The sequence below is a fragment of the Argopecten irradians genome, chromosome 16 (assembly GCF_041381155.1).
Source record: "Argopecten irradians isolate NY chromosome 16, Ai_NY, whole genome shotgun sequence".
Lineage (NCBI taxonomy): Eukaryota > Metazoa > Mollusca > Bivalvia > Pectinida > Pectinidae > Argopecten > Argopecten irradians.
Genome location: NC_091149.1, coordinates 12,511,013 through 12,528,691, shown reverse-complemented (window position 1 = coordinate 12,528,691; position 17,679 = coordinate 12,511,013). Strand labels below are relative to the sequence as shown.

Genomic DNA, 17,679 nt, shown 5'->3' with positions numbered 1-17,679 from the left:
CGTAACTTCCTATTAAGACATTTTAAGGACGTCCCCCCTCCCCATATTTGCAATTGCGTTAGAATGTTTTGTGAGGAGGCTGCGGTATATTTATGTTTTTATCTCTTTGTGTAGGTATCACAAGGGCCCAACTCAATGAAAATGGATATAGTCTATTGTTTTGTATTTGGTGGTGGACTGAGGCTATCACTGTATTTGTGTATGTGTCGTTGACAACATAATGACACCGATGTAGCCAGCAAAATACCCAGTGTACACCCGGTCACCTCTTAGGTATACTGACGCTCCGACAAAGACACTGAGCCCAGGGTCACTTTATGATACACCGGATACATTTGAGCGAACCTCAATACGTTGAATTCGCATTGTTACGTCAGCATCCCTATTGTAATCAGGTGTATATGTTTTAAAACCCGTCTGGATATTGACACAATTGTCCAGTTATACACATTTCTGCTTGTGCAAAATTACTGTACTTGAAAATCCATTTAAACCATAGCTATACTTTAACTACATTGTAACTGACCAACATAAAAAATGTAGGAATAATGCGTTATATAAAATATCTCCATTTCAAATTTTCAGCTACTCTCCAAGTCACCATTTTACTTTTAAACTACTTTAACTACCAAAAACAAAGTTTAATAATTATGATTAAAGTGGTTTAAAATCAAGATGGTGACTTGAAGAGTAAGCTTCAAAGTGTTTCATCAGCAAACGCTATGTACTCGGAACTTAGAAAAGACAGAAAAAACTCGTTCATTACATGAGCTAAATGAATAAATCCGTAGTTATTTATTTTCATTATCATATCATTTGTTCCTGATTTAATTAAACATCAAACATTAAACATTTTACTATAGGGTGATCGGGTGGTGTAGTGGTTAAGCCACTCGCCTTTCACCTAGCCGGCCGGGGTTCGATCCCCGGCACGGACGTGAAATGTTAGGGGTCACCTGCCCGATCACGTGGGTTTTCTCCGGGCGCTCCGGTTTCCTCCCATTCTAAGACCCTTCGCGTGCTTACATCCGGGCCATCGAGAGTGATTTGCATAAGTTGTACAACTTGTTTCGTAATCGATGTAAAAAGAAATAAAATTAAACTTTACTTATATTAGGACATTTGCACTACAGTTTGCACTGACATGGAGACTCAATAACTGCACACGTGCAATTTAAAACTTTCCAATTTACAACTGTAATTATCATAAATGTCCCACGTGCTACATATAACCCATATTTTACACGTGCTCCATTATCTTTATACCCTTATTATACATTAATACCCTTTACACACATCAATTTACACTGCACCATTACATATTGCCCATCATAAATACACGTGCTCCATATATCATTACCCTACTACCTAATTTACACGTGGCACCCATTAACTTATACATAATTAATTTACACGTGCTCCATAAATCATCATTATAAGCCCATTATCATTATACCCTTATAAACAACTTCAACAAAATAAAAATATATTCCTTCAATAATTTGTTGGAAACCCACTCCTTGGCTACATTTTTTATCGTGAATGCATTCGTGACAAATGCCTAGATGAGTTTCCGCGTCGATTATCGTTTTTAAACTAAAATCTTATATGACATTACACAGATGGCGTATTAACATGGCTATCGGCATAATGTTGACTTCGGTGGAAAAACTCTGACAGAATTCGTGATGGAGAGGACGGAAACATCAGTTGTAAACATACATCGATAATGTTGATGTTACACAATGTGTACCTTAAAATTCAAACAAACATTACCTTAATGGTTCGTATCTCATAAGATTTTATAGTTCTTGATATTGGCGAATGAAAGTTACAGATTTTTTAGAAGTTATATGTTATTATTAGTTTCCTACAAAAAACACGAAAATGACCAAATCAGTTTTTTCCTTCAGTTCTATTTTGTTTGAGAATTTTTTTTTCTTTATTCATTTATTTATCATAAATGAAATGGAGAAGAATTTTACAAAAATTAATCTGTCCTTTATGCATGAAGTAATCCTTATTAAGAGACAAAATGTGACTAGGTGGGGTGTGTTGCTTGGTGTCTTCGGTGGCATGCTTCAGTGATATGTCACTATAAAAAGGGCAACAGAACCACTATACAAGAAGACACATGAATATGCCGCAGTCTCCCAAAACACGCACCTCGCACCACATACACGCGACACACCGCATACATAGGAGGCCGTCCTTACATGACCATAGCTGTTGATAGGACGTTAAATAATCAAACAAACAAACAAAATATTAAATCAAAAATTTTTTCTTTTGACCTTATAAGGAAAATGATTTGGCGGCTTTGTTTACTTATTTCCGCAATATTTACTACTATATATGATTCAATAAATTAACAGTGGTTGACAAATGTAAACATTTTTTTCGTCCTACGATGCAAAAGGGTGTGAGACACCTCTGATAGATGTTATAAACATTATCTATTGTCGTTCTTTGAGTATTTAATTTTATAATTACAGGTCGACGATTTTGTATCCATCGAACACAAGGTGAATTTGTTTCATCTATCGATGATTGGTGCTCTTTTGAAAAATTCGATCAATTTTAGTGTGTAAGCGTGCGTCAGCGGAGCAAATAAACGGTTTCACACTATTGCGGACATTAGGCTATATATTTACTTTTAGCTCAAACATTGAAATATATATTTAAAAGTTTGATCAATTATCAAACACGTTATAAAACTTGTATTCTCCTCCCACTTTGACCGACTAACCTTTGACGAGTTTATATGGTTTAGTGTAGGGGATTGGATTTCGTGATAATATCATATTGAATTTGCCCTGGTTAACAATATCAATTTTAACATGAGTTTAATAAATATATTCTTAGAGGAAGTATAACAAGCAGGTTAAATTAAAAACGAAAATCCAATCCCTAATGGACGCAATAAGAATATATTCTATGATTTTTAAACAGTAAATAAAAAACCGAAATGTAGTTACGTACTTATTCAATAAAAAGAAAAGTATTTTAGGCATGCGTGTAAGGTATGAAGAATTATGAATCCGCTGAAGGGACAAAAAGTTCAATGTGTAAAATAAACATGACATACAAAGTAAAATTTCAGGAGTTAATTTTATTTCATTCGTATTAATAACATAAAGAATTTGTACACGGCCACATGTCGTGAACTCGGTGACCGTAAAGTGCAGCGAGGCGAAGCTCTTACCACACTTTAGCCCAAGACATTGTTGAGATTTCTTGATATATTCGATTCTGCCCAGACATTTTTCATGTATATTCTGTATGTATTTTAAATGAATGACACTAAAAATAAAATATATATTATTATCGTTATTATATATTATGTAAGTTAATTATTATTTTCATAATTTACCTATAGCATAGATCACGCCGATACTAAGGATACAAACCACCGTTGATAAGACCGCCAAGACGATGTCCTTTCTGTCCATTTTTGGCCAAGGCAGATAGCCCTTCGTTTCCAGGTTATACGACATCACTGCTCCACAGTTTCTCGTGACAATGGCGGAATTTCATCAGCAAACTATTGTTTGGGGCGTCCACTCCTCAGGCGCTGTTAAACACATGTAAGATCTGGATAGTGTCACATAAGGAGTGTAGACTACACATGATTTGGTGACACAAACCCAGTCTAGTCTCGTAGTCTAGTGACAAAATCTACACGACAGAACGAATTGAACGATAGCTTAATTTTCAATATCAACATTATTATGCAAAATATTTAAATATATAATCATGTATATTTTGTACAAAAAAAAATGTTGTATTTACATGGACAACAGAACAAAACAATGTTATATATCTTTTTATGAATGTGATTGAAAGAGAGCTGACTAATTCTCAAAAAAATGTGACAGGTGTCCTGCTTGATATCTTTGGTAAGACATTCTGTACGACACAAAAATGCACTGAAAAGTACTTGAGATTTAAATACTGCTTTAACCATATATGACAAAACATTCTCACCTCGCATACGTCACATAAATTAAACTTCGCGAAATAACATCGGTTTGGTGTTCTGCGTGTAGGGCATTGGAGGTGCGTGATAGCTTAAAAAAGTGACCATATTGTTGATGCACAAGCCTAATTTACAACGCGCATTTTTTTTTTTTTTTTTTTTTGCGCGCGCGTCGTTAATCGGTGGTTGATGCTATTTTTTCTTTCCCTTTTTCCCCCTCACTGACATTTTTCTGTCTAACATCTCCCTTGTCACCGCCTCGTGTCCTCACTGGTCTGAAGACTCTCGATCGGTTCTGTAGTGTGATCGGACGAGGTGTACCTACTGTTTAGTATTTCTGACAGTATATGCTCTTCTTCTTAGATATAACCCACTAAAAAACTATAAAATAGGCAAGAGCTCCACACACAATCGCAAGGAGCGTGTAGCATGGAATGCGCCTGTAGAATGATCCACAAAAGACAAAAAAAAATAAAATTATCCAAAAAACTCCAAGCGATTACTGTCTTGACTATGTACTGTATATTCTAATATTGCTAATATTCGCGGGGGTTTGATTATGCATATTTCGCAGATCCATTCAAATTCGCAAAAATTAATACCTTACGAAATTAATCAAATCTATATGATTTGACATAATTAAATCTATCGTATGAAGGACGTTTTCTAATCCTACAAAGATACTTCACGAAAATAATCCTCCACGAATAAGTTTCAAACAGGAAATCACGAAATTTTACACCAGTGAAATTTAACAACGATACAGTATACAGTGCAAAAACAAACAAACAAACAAACAAACAAAACACAACACACTGTAAGACAGGATCTGTTCACTGATAGTGGCTATATGATTGACGAAAAAAAAACAATAAAACCTGCCTATGATAGAACATATCTTACAATTAACGTTAAGATAAGAAATCTTTCCAGGCATTTCACGTTTTAAAAAAAATACAATAGTTTTCAAACCAGAAAAAAATCCGCTGCCGTTTCGATTTCCTTGTATATAATTTCCTTTGCCACTATAAAACAAAATATTGATATGCCACAAAAGTACGTGCACGTACATATGAATAAATCAAGGACGTGTATGAGATATTTTGGCAATAAAAGGCCCTGTGTTCACAACAGTAGGCCCGCAACATGGATATTTGATTTGTGTATTGATTACAGTGACTGTACGAGTTATCGCCCTTCCCTACCAACTAGAGCGTGGAGGGTATTCCACGAAATGGGTTTTCAGAAATCGACTATCGTTCTGCTTGTAGAAAACAACTAGATCTGTTAACCTGTACCAACAGTGCGTGTGTTCGTGTAATTGGCAGGAAGTAACGTCCAGCAGATAACAGGTAAGGTCACGAGTTTTTGCTGATACTGTCCACGAGTTCTTGATATTTGTTGGTTTCGTTTTCAGTTTTTGTATGGACGTGCATGTTCAGTTGTATTATAAAGATAAAAGGCCTGTTAAAGCAACGTGTTTTGATAAAGTTATCGGGGCAAAATTGACATAGTATTGCATTTAGGGTTTATATGTTTAATGTAAATGCATACACAAAGCACTTCAATGTGCACTGCAAAAGTTATTATATTTTCCTAAATTAGATAATTTACTAAAACAGAAACAGCTGATTATATTGTGGGCGTGAACACCATTATTGTCAATATATAAAATCCAATTATTTTGATATTTTATTTTTATGTGTTTTAGAGGAAAAAGGACAATTTTAACAGAATGTTGAATAGCGTTGCTTAATAACTGAGACCTTCAGGTATACTTGTAGGTCAACTGATCAATTATAGACAGTGTCGTTTTATGGCCTCGGTCAAATCAAACAGAAAATGGGGCCCATTTGGGGGCTTTAATATTTGTTTTAATTGTAGTTTCGTTTTACATGCCTATTTTGGAAACGTTCTTTTTTGAACGCCTAGTTCTGTGAATGTGTTACATATCTATATAATTAGTCTTTTTTTAATTCGTGTAAATGAAGATGATTGATAGACTTAATAAAATATAGAAATCCATAATGGAAAACAAAAGTTTTCAATTAAAATAACCAAAGGACTATGTATGGTTTTGACCTTTTTGTTTCCCCCAAATCAATCAAATTTTCAAAATCGTTATTCAGTGATTAAATTGATTTATTTGACATTTTTAGTACACCCATGGTTTAACCTGATTTAATTATTTTCTAATTTCTAATATTCAATTGTAGTTTTAGGAATCTGTTTCTATTATCACCTCACGGAACAATTGATTTCTGCCTGAATTGAATATCACTCCATTAACTGACTTAGGCAAGATATTAAAAGGTGTGTAAGGCTGATTTTTTGTGTTAATCAAATTAGTATCGTCTTAGACATTTATGAAAGATATATCAATTACCTCAGGGGAGATAACTCTTATTATATATGGTATTGTGTAAGATTTATGTACAATATATCATTTTAAAGTATCATTTCATTATTTAATGCATAATATGTGTTTTATTCTGCATCAAATTAATTACAAAAATTGTTACATATCAGGTATTATATATTGAATCTGCATATTTGTGTACAACTTCTGAATATTTTATATCACCTGGACTCCTCGGGGAAAAGATTATTATGATAATTGCATATTTCCGCGATAATACTTGATCAGTTCGGGATGTATTTTTTATAGCTAGGCTAAAAACATACAATTATTTGATATTAAACCTTTTCCTACAACTGAATACAAATTTGACACAGAAAGAACTGATTTTTCCTTATGAATGTCAAGAACTGCATGATTTTGTTAAAGGAAAAGTAATTTCCTTTTTTAACCAGCAAAGAAGAATGGTGCCACTCACACTGGTTATCTCCCTTGTATGTTTACCCTACCTGACGCCTGTGGGGAGCTCGTACAGCCCTATCTCTGGTGATTGTCTGCGCTCTAAGGGACCAAGATTTAGCCCCAGTCCTCGGTGGCCGGATAGTCCCGCCACAGCCGGAGGGTCCAGCCAGTTAGTGTTTACATGTACTGTCAATACCACACTGACGCCAAGCTTCAACGTAACCTGGATTAAAGATGGAGAAGTCATCAAACCTTCGGACCGATATCCTTTGTCTATTTTAGGGAATTCGGTAACAGTTAGAGCTAGTGGTGTTCCAATTAATCCACTTCATCAAGCATCATTGGTTTGGGGTGTTTGACCAATTAATTGATTAAGAAATATGTAATCGAGTTTTGTCGGAATTGCCCGATATCATGGTAAACAAAAGTGTATAATTAGCCGGTCAGTAAAACATGCAAGAAATGTCATAGAAAACTTGTCACAATCAATCGCTTGTGTGTGTTAATTAATTGTTGCTCAAATCATTTCAAATACCAAGCCTCTAAACAAATTGAAGAACGCATAAGCACTACGTAGTAATGTAAACATTCAGAGTATACGAAAACATAAGCGAGATGAGAACATGGCAATGAACAATTTTCCTGGAAAACATTCGCGGTCAAATATAATCGATTTTAATCGATCATCGATTGGTTACAAAATAAATGATGATCGATCATAAAATTTCAACCGATTCCCATCACTAGTTAGATCCACAAATGGGGAATTTGTGTTTATGCTATGTAACAAGGTAAATGGTGTGAAAGCATGAAGCTGTACGTATAAAACCTGTAGGGTTCTTCATACCGCCAAACTCGGTACTCCAGGGATCACTTCCGACTTCTACACCCCTGGATGATCTCATAGTAAAATTGAAGGCAACAGAACAGAATAGGTAATTTAGTCCTTTGATGCACATCAAAAGGGCCATATAAAGGTACACTGGAGTTGATTGTGTGGCTTTATAGTAGAGAGTCGCTCTCTCTGTAGTATTAAAGGAATTTTTTGCTGGCTTGTGATTTGCTCAGATTCATAAATAAATGTTGTCCCAGGGGGTGGGGAGCTGTCTCCAGTTTTACTATGAGATAGTCCAGGGGTGTAGAGATTGTAAGTGATTGGAACCCCTGGAGTATCAAGGATGTCATAACTGTGTAGCAGGTTATATACACAGGTTTTAACTAACCATGAGAAATGAAATTTTGATGGGTTTTAAAGTGTCATGATATATCTCACTGCATCCTTGTTGCTAGTTACTAAAGCCACCAGGATTCTGGAATGTACCTGGAAGTTGAAAACCTGAAGTAACGAGATTTATGGACCCTATTAACCTCTAAGGTTCTCCCTCCATGAGTCTTTTGAATCAATGTAACCTGAGTTAGGAATGTAACAAGCTCTTACCTGTAATTTAAAGACCAATGAAAACTAAAGTCTTGTATTCTTATATTAGGTTTGGGGAATTCAAAGGAGAGAGCTTGATTAAAGATCTTAGGCCCTACATCATACGGCATACAGGTCTCAAACGTAATTAGGTTAGCAAGCTACATAGAATTTTTCTTGTTTTAGAGATTTTATCTATTGTCAGATTTATCAAAGATTAAAGATGCTCCCCCTGCCCGCAAATGGTAATTTTTCTCTATCCAAAAACAGGAGCAGACGATTCAGTATTTTTCTTCAGTTACAAAAGTTACTCACTTTACACCATTACCACCATTGAAAAGTTTGACCTTCTAATTTTACTTCAAGATAAAAATATAAAAAATAATTAATTGCATCCCGAAAAAATTGTGTGGCACTATGTCCTATATGGAATGCAGTACTGACTGCCCATGCACCGAAAGCAAAATGAATTATTTTGAATTACTTTTTGTGTTAATTAGACATATGTATACACGATTAAACACCAATTATTGTTCAAATAATGAGTATCATTTATGCTCTGTCGGCGGTGGAGCATCTTTAAATAAAGAGGAAACATTTGAAATCTTGAGCATGTTTGAGGTGGATGGAGTTTTACATAATATATTTTGGGTACTTTTTTATACATAAAAGTTAAATACTATAGTATCCTTAACAACATCACTGCTCTTTTTGAAATGGATGACCAAGTCCTGAAAATCTGGCCTCTAATGGATACTGATGGGGGAAATTACACCTGCACTATCACAGATAACGAGGGACTCACCTGTTCATATAGTGGATTCGAAACCGTCGTCCGTAAGTAAAAAGATGGTACATCTATTGCAATTGGTAAAAAGAAATATTTTACAGTTCTCACATAGGTTTTGAACTTTTTACTCAAAGATGGATTGCTAGTCGGTGGGAATGGGGTGTGGATACACACATGACACAATTCAACTAGCAATCCACCTTTGGGAATCATTGTTGAATCATTCTGATCTACATTTGTACCAGGGTTGATTCCGTTCGTTTCATTCCGTCAGTACTGATCAAGTGAAACTAAGGGAAGTAATTCTAGTAGATGAGATTACCCTGGGATATTCTGTACAAATGCTTGGAAAATCTAGCAGTAAATCGTAAAGTTTTCATCCTTTTCTATTGTTAGACTTAAATGTAATAAGAGGAAAAATGCTCTTCAGTTGGATTCACTTTTCATTTAGTTATGTATTGCAATTTTGGTAAAACCTAAAAACTTGAAAATCGAGCCTGTATCAACACATAAATATATGTGTTTTATATTAAAACTTAACACATCCTTTTGTTTTTAGCATATGATCCAGAAAATGCACCAGTTATTGTGGCAACTTCTCCTGTGAATGGGGTCAAGGTAGTTTCTTTGGGAGACAGCATCCAGATCAGTTGTACAATGACAGACGGCTCATCAGGGATGCTGGTAAGTTGCTCACTACATAATATGGAAAAAGTTAACTATACATAACTGTATATAAAATAAGATATTAGCGATTGTGGTAACTTGCATTAATACAGTTTATCAATCATATTGCACAAAAAAATAGAGAAAAGAATATTATACTTGATGATGTTTCTGATCAGTTTACACAGAGAATATGGACACGGAATGGCAGTGAGTTAGATGACACTTCTCATTACTACTGGGACAGTCTGGATCATCCTGACGGCAGGAAGGAATTGGTCCTCAACATCACAAATGTCACAGTAAGTACAGAATACATTCTATCTGAGAAACAGAAAGTTAGAAAAAAGGAATTAATCACTGTGATGTAAACTGTGAAATAGAATCTGTCATCAGTGTGTGAAAGAGAAACAGAATCTATCATTACTGTGTGATAGATAAAGAACTAGATTCTTTCTCACCTGTATGATCATACAATGTAGAGTGAGAAATAGAATCTATCATTTGTAAAGTAAGATTGGGAAACAGAATCTATCTCTCCTTTATAACTATATAATGTATAGAGAGAAATAGAATTTATCATTACTGTTTGATAGAGATACAGAATCTATCTGTCCTGTTTGATCATACAATGTAGAGTGAGAAATAGAATCTATCTCTCCTGTATGATCATACAATGTAGAGTGAGAAATAGAATCTATCTCTCCATACAATGTAGAGTGAGAAATAGAATCTATCTCTTCATACAATGTAGAGTGAGAAATAGAATCTATCTCTCCTGTATGATCATACAATGTGGAGTGAGAAATAGAATCTATCTCTTCATACAATCTAGAGTGAGAAATAGAATCTACATGTATCTCTCCTGTATGATCATACAATGTGGAGTGAGAAATAGAATCTATCTCTCCTGTATGATCATACAATGTGGAGTGAGAAATAGAATCTATCTCTTCATACAATCTAGAGTGAGAAATAGAATCTATCTCTTCATACAATGTAGAGTGAGAAATAGAATCTATCTCTCCTGTATGATCATACAATGTGGAGTGAGAAATAGAATCTATCTCTCCTGTATGATCATGCAATGTAGAGTGAGAAATAGAATCTATCTCTCCTGTATGATCATACAATGTGGAGTGAGAAATAGAATCTATCTCTTCATACAATGTAGAGTGAGAAATAGAATCTATCTCTCCTGTATGATCATACAATGTGGAGTGAGAAATAGAATCTATCTCTCCTGTATGATCATGCAATGTAGAGTGAGAAATAGAATCTATCTCCTCGTACAATGTAGAGTGAGAAATAGAATCTTTCTCTCCTGTATGATCATACAACGTGGAGTGAGAAATAGAATCTATCTCCTCATACAATGTAGAGTGAGAAATAGAATCTTTCTCTCCTGTATGATCATACAACGTGGAGTGGGAAATAGAATCTATCTCTCCTGTATGATCATACAATGTGGAGTGAGAAATAGAATCTATCTCTCCTGTATGATCATACAATGTGGAGTGAGAAATAGAATCTATCTCTCCTGTATGATCATAGGATGTAGAGAGATCATATAATATAGAGTGAGAAATAGAATCTATCACTGTTTTATAACCATTGTATACTATTTGTTCTATTGCAGAGTGAAGACCTTGGTGAATATACATGTGTGGCTAAAAATAACTTTGGTAGGGATAATAAAACAATTACACTACAGCAGTTCCAGCCAGGTGAGTTTTACATTGAAATGATTAGATTTTTTTTTTTTCATTTCCGAGGTTATATAAGTATACTGGTTAATTGTAAAATTGGTAAAATATCATTATTGACTGTTAAATGTCCAAAGCAATGCACATGTTCCTTGAACATACCCTGTCCTCTTATAGGACCCCCTACCTATCTTAACAAATTCCAAGAATGGTCTGGCATGTCTGAAAATAAAAGCCACACTTGTATGTACTTTTATATACTAGAAGTTGTTATGTAATACTTAATTATAATTACTGGAATATACATAAACTGTTTACATGTGACATTTACATGTACTTTTTGTATGTGAAATTCTTCAGACTGATCAGTTTCACATTAAACAATCTGTCAATTATTATAAGACAATTTAGAAGGATCAAACTTCTGTTATTTTTGATATTTCATTGTCTATAATTTCTTGATCAGGAACTGGATTCAAATTGACGACCTGGCAGATTGCTGTGATAGCAGTGGGTGGCTTTGTAACGATCGCCATGGCAACTGTTGCCATAGTGATCATCCGAATAAGGCGTAAAAAGGAACATATTGAATGGCCACCTCTGGATCCAGAGAAATACGATGGTAAGTAGAGGTGTCTCGGATATACAGTAAATTTCGACCCCAATAAGCGCCCCCCTCATCACTATAAGTGCCACTCCCTTTTTCGCGCTTCAATTTCACTTACTTCAAATTAAATGCAGACTGAAAATATGAAAACTGTTTTGGTTTTCTTACTGATTTCTTCTTTATTCATGGCTTACTTTTTAGAATAATTTTATGAAAGGCAAGTCCAAAATTGTTTCTATTAAGCGCCCCCTGAATTGCTTCAATTTCTTAAGCGCCCTGGGCACTTATTTGGTCGAATACGGTATCTTCGGGGAGAAAGAAAATTGCTTTATTATAAGTATTGTTTGTTTTACACAAATCACCCATGGGATTTTGTTGTAAGAATATTTATTGTATTTGACTGTACTGTGAACTAGCTTATTTTTTATATGACTTAAATCATGCTGTCATTTCTATGGTATTTATGAAACGATTTACTGTCATTATATAAAGCTCAGCTATGTCAGTACTAGTAATTAAAATAATTTTCCAGAAAGTAACTTTCAAAACGGTGAATTCTAAATACAAGATTGGTGTTGGTTTGTTTTTGAACATAGGCTATTCCAATTGAAAAGAATTTAAGATTATATATTAGATATGGATCATTACAGCTGCTTGCAACTAGGGTAGACATCTTGTTTGAGGGCAGTCATGATACGATTATAAAATACAGATCCTTATATTCTCACCCTGTTTTATATACGATCTGATATCATCCCATATGGAGTCCTTTTCTGATAACCTGTCATTTCCAAATTTTTTGACGGGGATGAAGTAGTTTGCAAGAGTTGTAGTTTTTATGAACTTTTGATTAGCATTTTGTTTTGTTCTCTAGTCCCGGGTTATCAACTGGAATATGATGTGTTTATATCATACAGCAGTGAGGATGAGGATTGGGTAAAAAACAAACTCTTCAAGGAGCTTCTCAGCATGGGCTACAACATTAACATAGATTTCAAGGACTTTGTACCAGGTAATTCCTTTTAATATCACGCTTTGTACCCTTTATCATCCCGCCTCAGACAAGAATCTTGTATTCCTATTGGTTAAAATGGCGTCACATGATATCCAATATATAGTCGTATTAGGTTAGTAGAAATAGTATCAGGTTTGGACGATAGAGTTATCGTTCTTTGCCCCTAATGTCATTAGCAACAAGATGGCGGTCAAGTAACGCTTCGCGACGACGGCACTCAACGAGATGGAGACAAAATGTTTGAATGATAGCGCTGATGACCACTTTCAAAGCAAACCGAAATCGGCAACACTTATTTAGGATTATTTAACAGAAATGAACCATGACAACACATTCGAGTCTTCAATGAGGTTAAAATTGAATTAAGTTTTGAGTCGTTTTGGTTTCCATACTCAGTACATAATGCATTTTGCAGTTACTTTATTGAAAGTGTCTTCGACGGGATAAATTCGTTACATAGTTTGTTAGTGACCTGATACGGAAAAATATTGGGTCTAAAATAAACATGTAATTTCCTTTTAAGTTTATTTTAGACCCAATATTTTTCCGTATTAAGTCACTAACAAACTGTGTAACTAATAATATCATACATTGTACCAGGTAATACCCTTTTATATCATAATTTGGACCTGGTAATTCCCTGTAATTTCATATTTTGTATAGATAATTCCCTTTAATATCATGCTTTGTAACAGATAATTCACTTGAATATCATACTTTGTAACAGGTTTTCTCTTTAATGCCATACTTTGTACCAGGTAATTCCCTTTAATATCATACTTTGTACCAGTTATTCACTTGAATATCATACTTTGTACCAGGTTTTCTCTTTAATGCCATACTTTGTACCAGGTAATTCCCTTTAATATCATACTTTGTACCAGATAATTCACTTGAATAACCTTCTTTGTACCAGGTAATTCCCTTTAATATCATACTTTTGGACCAGGTTTTCACTTTAATATCATACTTTGTACCAGATAATTCACTTGAATAACCTTCTTTGTACCAGGTAATTCCCTTTAATATCATACTTTTGGACCAGGTTTTCACTTTAATATCATACTTTGTACCAGATAATTCACTTGAATATCATACTTTGTAACAGGTTTTCTCTTTAATGCCATACTTTGTACCAGGTAATTCCCTTTAATATCATACTTTGTACCAGATAATTCACTTGAATATCATACTTTGTACCAGGTTTTCTCTTTAATGCCATACTTTGTACCAGGTAATTCCCTTTAATATCATACTTTGTACCAGATAATTCACTTGAATAACCTTCTTTGTACCAGGTAATTCCCTTTAATATCATACTTTTGGACCAGGTTTTCACTTTAATATCATACTTTGTACCAGATAATTCCCTTTAATATAATACTTTGGACCTGGTAATTCCCTTTAATATCATACTTTGTACCAGATAATTCCCTTTAATATCATACTTTTTACCAGATAATTCACTTAAATATTATAGTGCAGAGCAGGAAATTTACTCTTCTTTAAATAGAGTTTTACGAATTACCGGGTATCTCTCTACACATTTTTCACAAAAACTGAAATGTGTGTCCATTAGATGTATAAAAGCAATGTCTTATCTACTCCATATCAGGCCTAAAGTAAAATATATATTGTTGTATTTTTTTTTTTTTTTTTTGCCATAACTCAACCATGATTTTTATTGCTGGTTAGGTGTATAAAAAGTGAAATATAATATTTTGCTTTGCTACATATTTTTAAAATAAGATAAATCATTTTGAGTCAAGTCGATTTTCCTAGGTCAGTCGGGTTATAGCAAACATTATATGCATTATTTTTGGCCTCATATGTAATTATGTATATTTATGTCTTTATTCAAACTATATGATAGTGACCCTTGGGACATTTTTTCCAAAAAATAAAATAATGTACACATGCATTAAAATTTTAAAAATTTCACTTAACTGGACACAGCTGGTTATCATAGCCCTTATTCTTTCTGCAGGGATGGCTATTGCTGAAAATGTCATGGATTCCATCTACAAGAGCCGTAAGACAATTGTCCTGATGTCCAAGAACTTTCTGAGGTCAATGTGGGGACAGTTTGAGCTGCAACAAGCTCACAATAAAGCCATCGCACAGGTCAGTGTTAGTGTTAAAACAGACTCGCAATAAGGTCATAGCACAGGTCAGTTTCTATTGATATGGTAAAGGTTTGAATTTGCCAAAACATTTTTTCTATGAATTTGTATAAGAAAAATGTATATGATCAAATTTTGCTCACCATTTCAGAGAAAGGATGTACTGATTCTGATCAAATATGACAAATGTAAGGTTCCTGGGAAATTAATGGGGAAAACATTCCTGGACTGGACGGATGAAACAATACAACCTCACTTCTGGCAACGGCTGAAGGACGCCATCGGAGATCCAGTCAACTACGCAGAAATAAATCAACTTCCTGTCGCTGAAGACCAACTTCCTGTAACAGATGACCAACTTCCTGTTGTAGGGGATCAACTTCCTGTTGCTGGGGACCAACTTCCTGTAAGAAAGCAGGATGATAAAAATAGTGAGGAGAACAAGGTGGAAAAAGAGAATCAGAACAATCAAAAGAAAGATGTAGATAATGTACAATTGAGACAAAAAAAGAAAAGACAGAAAATGGATGAAAGTGAAGGAATGAATGAAGAAGAACTTGAAGGAATAAGGATAAGTCAGGAAGAAAAGATGCAGCTGATCATCTGAGTCTGTGTTACCATAGTAACAAGCCCACAAAGAAATGAGAAGATATATTTAGACGATAATTTATTCTTTATTTGCATATTACAAAATTAACTACCCTTGCGTGGAGGTATTGATTGTGATTTCATGTGTTTGCAAGCATAACGTCACAATTTTGAGAGCAAACTACGTGAATACGCGCACAAAATAATGACTTGACGGTTGATACCTATCTGCAACAAAGGTAACTCCGTAAAATGCAAAGACAGAATACTTTGTCTAAAAGTCTATTTTAGCAGTTTAAATCTGTGAATCTGAGGGAGTTTAAGACATGATTTAAAAATCAGCTGCCCAGTAATTTTTTGTTGAAATCCAGAAATACTTATGCCATCCATGAATTTGCATGAGTTATTTGAAAATTTGTTTTATTTTGAGGTTAGTTAGCCATTTTTGTCAAAATGTGAATTTTTGCTGGAAGGATAGGTGACTTCTTGTTTTTAGCACTTCCAGTTTTTATAATACTATTTATAAGATAATGCATCAAGTTCAATAAATCATAAAACTACAATTCTAGGTAAATAATTATTACAAATTAGAATGGACATCTTCAGTTTTTTGTGATTATATATTGATTTTTATATATATATATGCATTTATAATATATTGTGAGAGTGGACTGAATATAGTTTTGTGCATTTTAAGAAAAGAATCTTTAAGGTTGTGTGATAACTTTAAGCCTATTAAAACTAATGTTCGGTTTCTTTAATACTCAAAATGTAGATGTTTTAGATTTGTTTATTAATGCATTTAGAAATTGCTTAATCTGTTTTTGCATAACACAGAGTTATCTGCCCTTGCAAGTAGGTATTGGTTGTGATGTCATGTGTTTGTGAGCGTAATGTCATACTTTTCAGAGAAATTGAAGTTAATTTGGCACACAAATACTTATATCACCATGGATACTTATATGTAAGGGAGGTAACTACTATTACCTACTTGTAAGGGAGGTAATTTTGTAAAATGTGAAAACAGAATAGGTACATTCCCTTGTTTGGACATCAGTAAAGTGCTGAAATTCTAAACAAAAAACGAAAATCCTACTTGAAACTCCATTACAATTTGTAATGCTAAATTATCCTGAGTGTATCAATGTGGTATCTATGTAAAGATTATGGTTTTCATTGTTGTTGAAACAAACACATGCATCTTAAGATGCTCCACCACTGACGAATGGTATTTTTACTCTATCAAAAACAGGAGCAGACAATTCAGTATTTTTCTTCAGTTAAAAAAAATTCTTTCTATACAGTTTATACCATTACCACTTTTAAAAAGTGAAAGCTTCTAATTTTACATCTACTTAAATACCAAAAATAATCAATTGCAAAATAGATTATTTATATTACTTTTTGTGATAATCAGACATATAGATACACAATTAAACATCAGTTATTGTTCAAATGATGAACATCGTTTACGCTCTGTCAGCGGTGGAGTATCTTTAACCCCTTCAGTTTCATTAAAACAAAAGAATATATACCTTTAAAATGTAACACGATCAAAAACCCAGTTTTATCATCTATACAGTACGGATGTCTAGTTTTTGATATATTTAATACACATTATCATTGTTAACAAAAACAATATATCCCGCGCTAAAAGTCATACATCCGTTTAAAACATTAATATAATGTAAATTTTCACATAGATAATGTAATTAATGATAATCATGATGTTTTTGTTTCGTTTATAAATTTTTAACATTTTTTCTATAATTATCAATTTCATAATATGCTTTTGAGATCAAAATATCAAAATATGTTTACAATGCACTGATAACCTTGTTGATCCATATGTATAGCTGTTAATATTAATTTTGATTTTGATAGATTAAGTGGAATTAATTAATTACCGACTAATTAATCAAAAAAGGTTGTCAATAGAATATTGTTTAGTTGTTTGCTTTATTTTA

At 33.8% G+C, this 17,679-nt stretch overlaps 1 protein-coding gene across 2 annotated transcripts; it reads left to right on the top strand.

Moving 5' to 3' along the window:
• Positions 1–5,173: 5,173 nt before the first annotated feature.
• LOC138310422 (uncharacterized) lies at positions 5,174–16,197 on the top strand. 2 transcript variants are annotated; one of them, XM_069251639.1, is made up of 11 exons: positions 5,185–5,331; positions 6,196–6,292; positions 6,794–7,062; positions 8,921–9,054; positions 9,567–9,691; positions 9,853–9,975; positions 11,313–11,400; positions 11,846–12,001; positions 12,861–12,998; positions 14,989–15,125; positions 15,276–16,197. In XM_069251639.1, exons 3-11 carry the CDS (start codon positions 6,803–6,805, stop codon positions 15,729–15,731), a joined length of 1,617 nt encoding a protein of 538 aa, XP_069107740.1. In that variant the 5' UTR covers positions 5,185–5,331; positions 6,196–6,292; positions 6,794–6,802; the 3' UTR covers positions 15,732–16,197. The 2 variants fall into 2 exon arrangements, with proteins under 2 accessions (XP_069107739.1, XP_069107740.1); XM_069251638.1 differs by lacking the exon at positions 6,196–6,292 and having other exon boundaries at positions 5,174–5,331.
• Positions 16,198–17,679: the final 1,482 nt, after the last annotated feature.

What these genes read in the sequence shown, in the direction of transcription:
- LOC138310422 (XM_069251638.1), top strand. Translation starts at nt 6,803, where the DNA reads ATGGTGCCACTCACACTGGTTATCTCCCTTGTATGTTTACCCTACCTG. An exon ending in TTTCAAGGACTTTGTACCAG is followed by an intron (nt 12,999 to 14,988) that starts GTAATTCCTTTT and finishes TTCTTTCTGCAG; the next exon opens with GGATGGCTATTGCTGAAAAT. An exon ending in ACAATAAAGCCATCGCACAG is followed by an intron (nt 15,126 to 15,275) that starts GTCAGTGTTAGT and finishes TCACCATTTCAG; the next exon opens with AGAAAGGATGTACTGATTCT.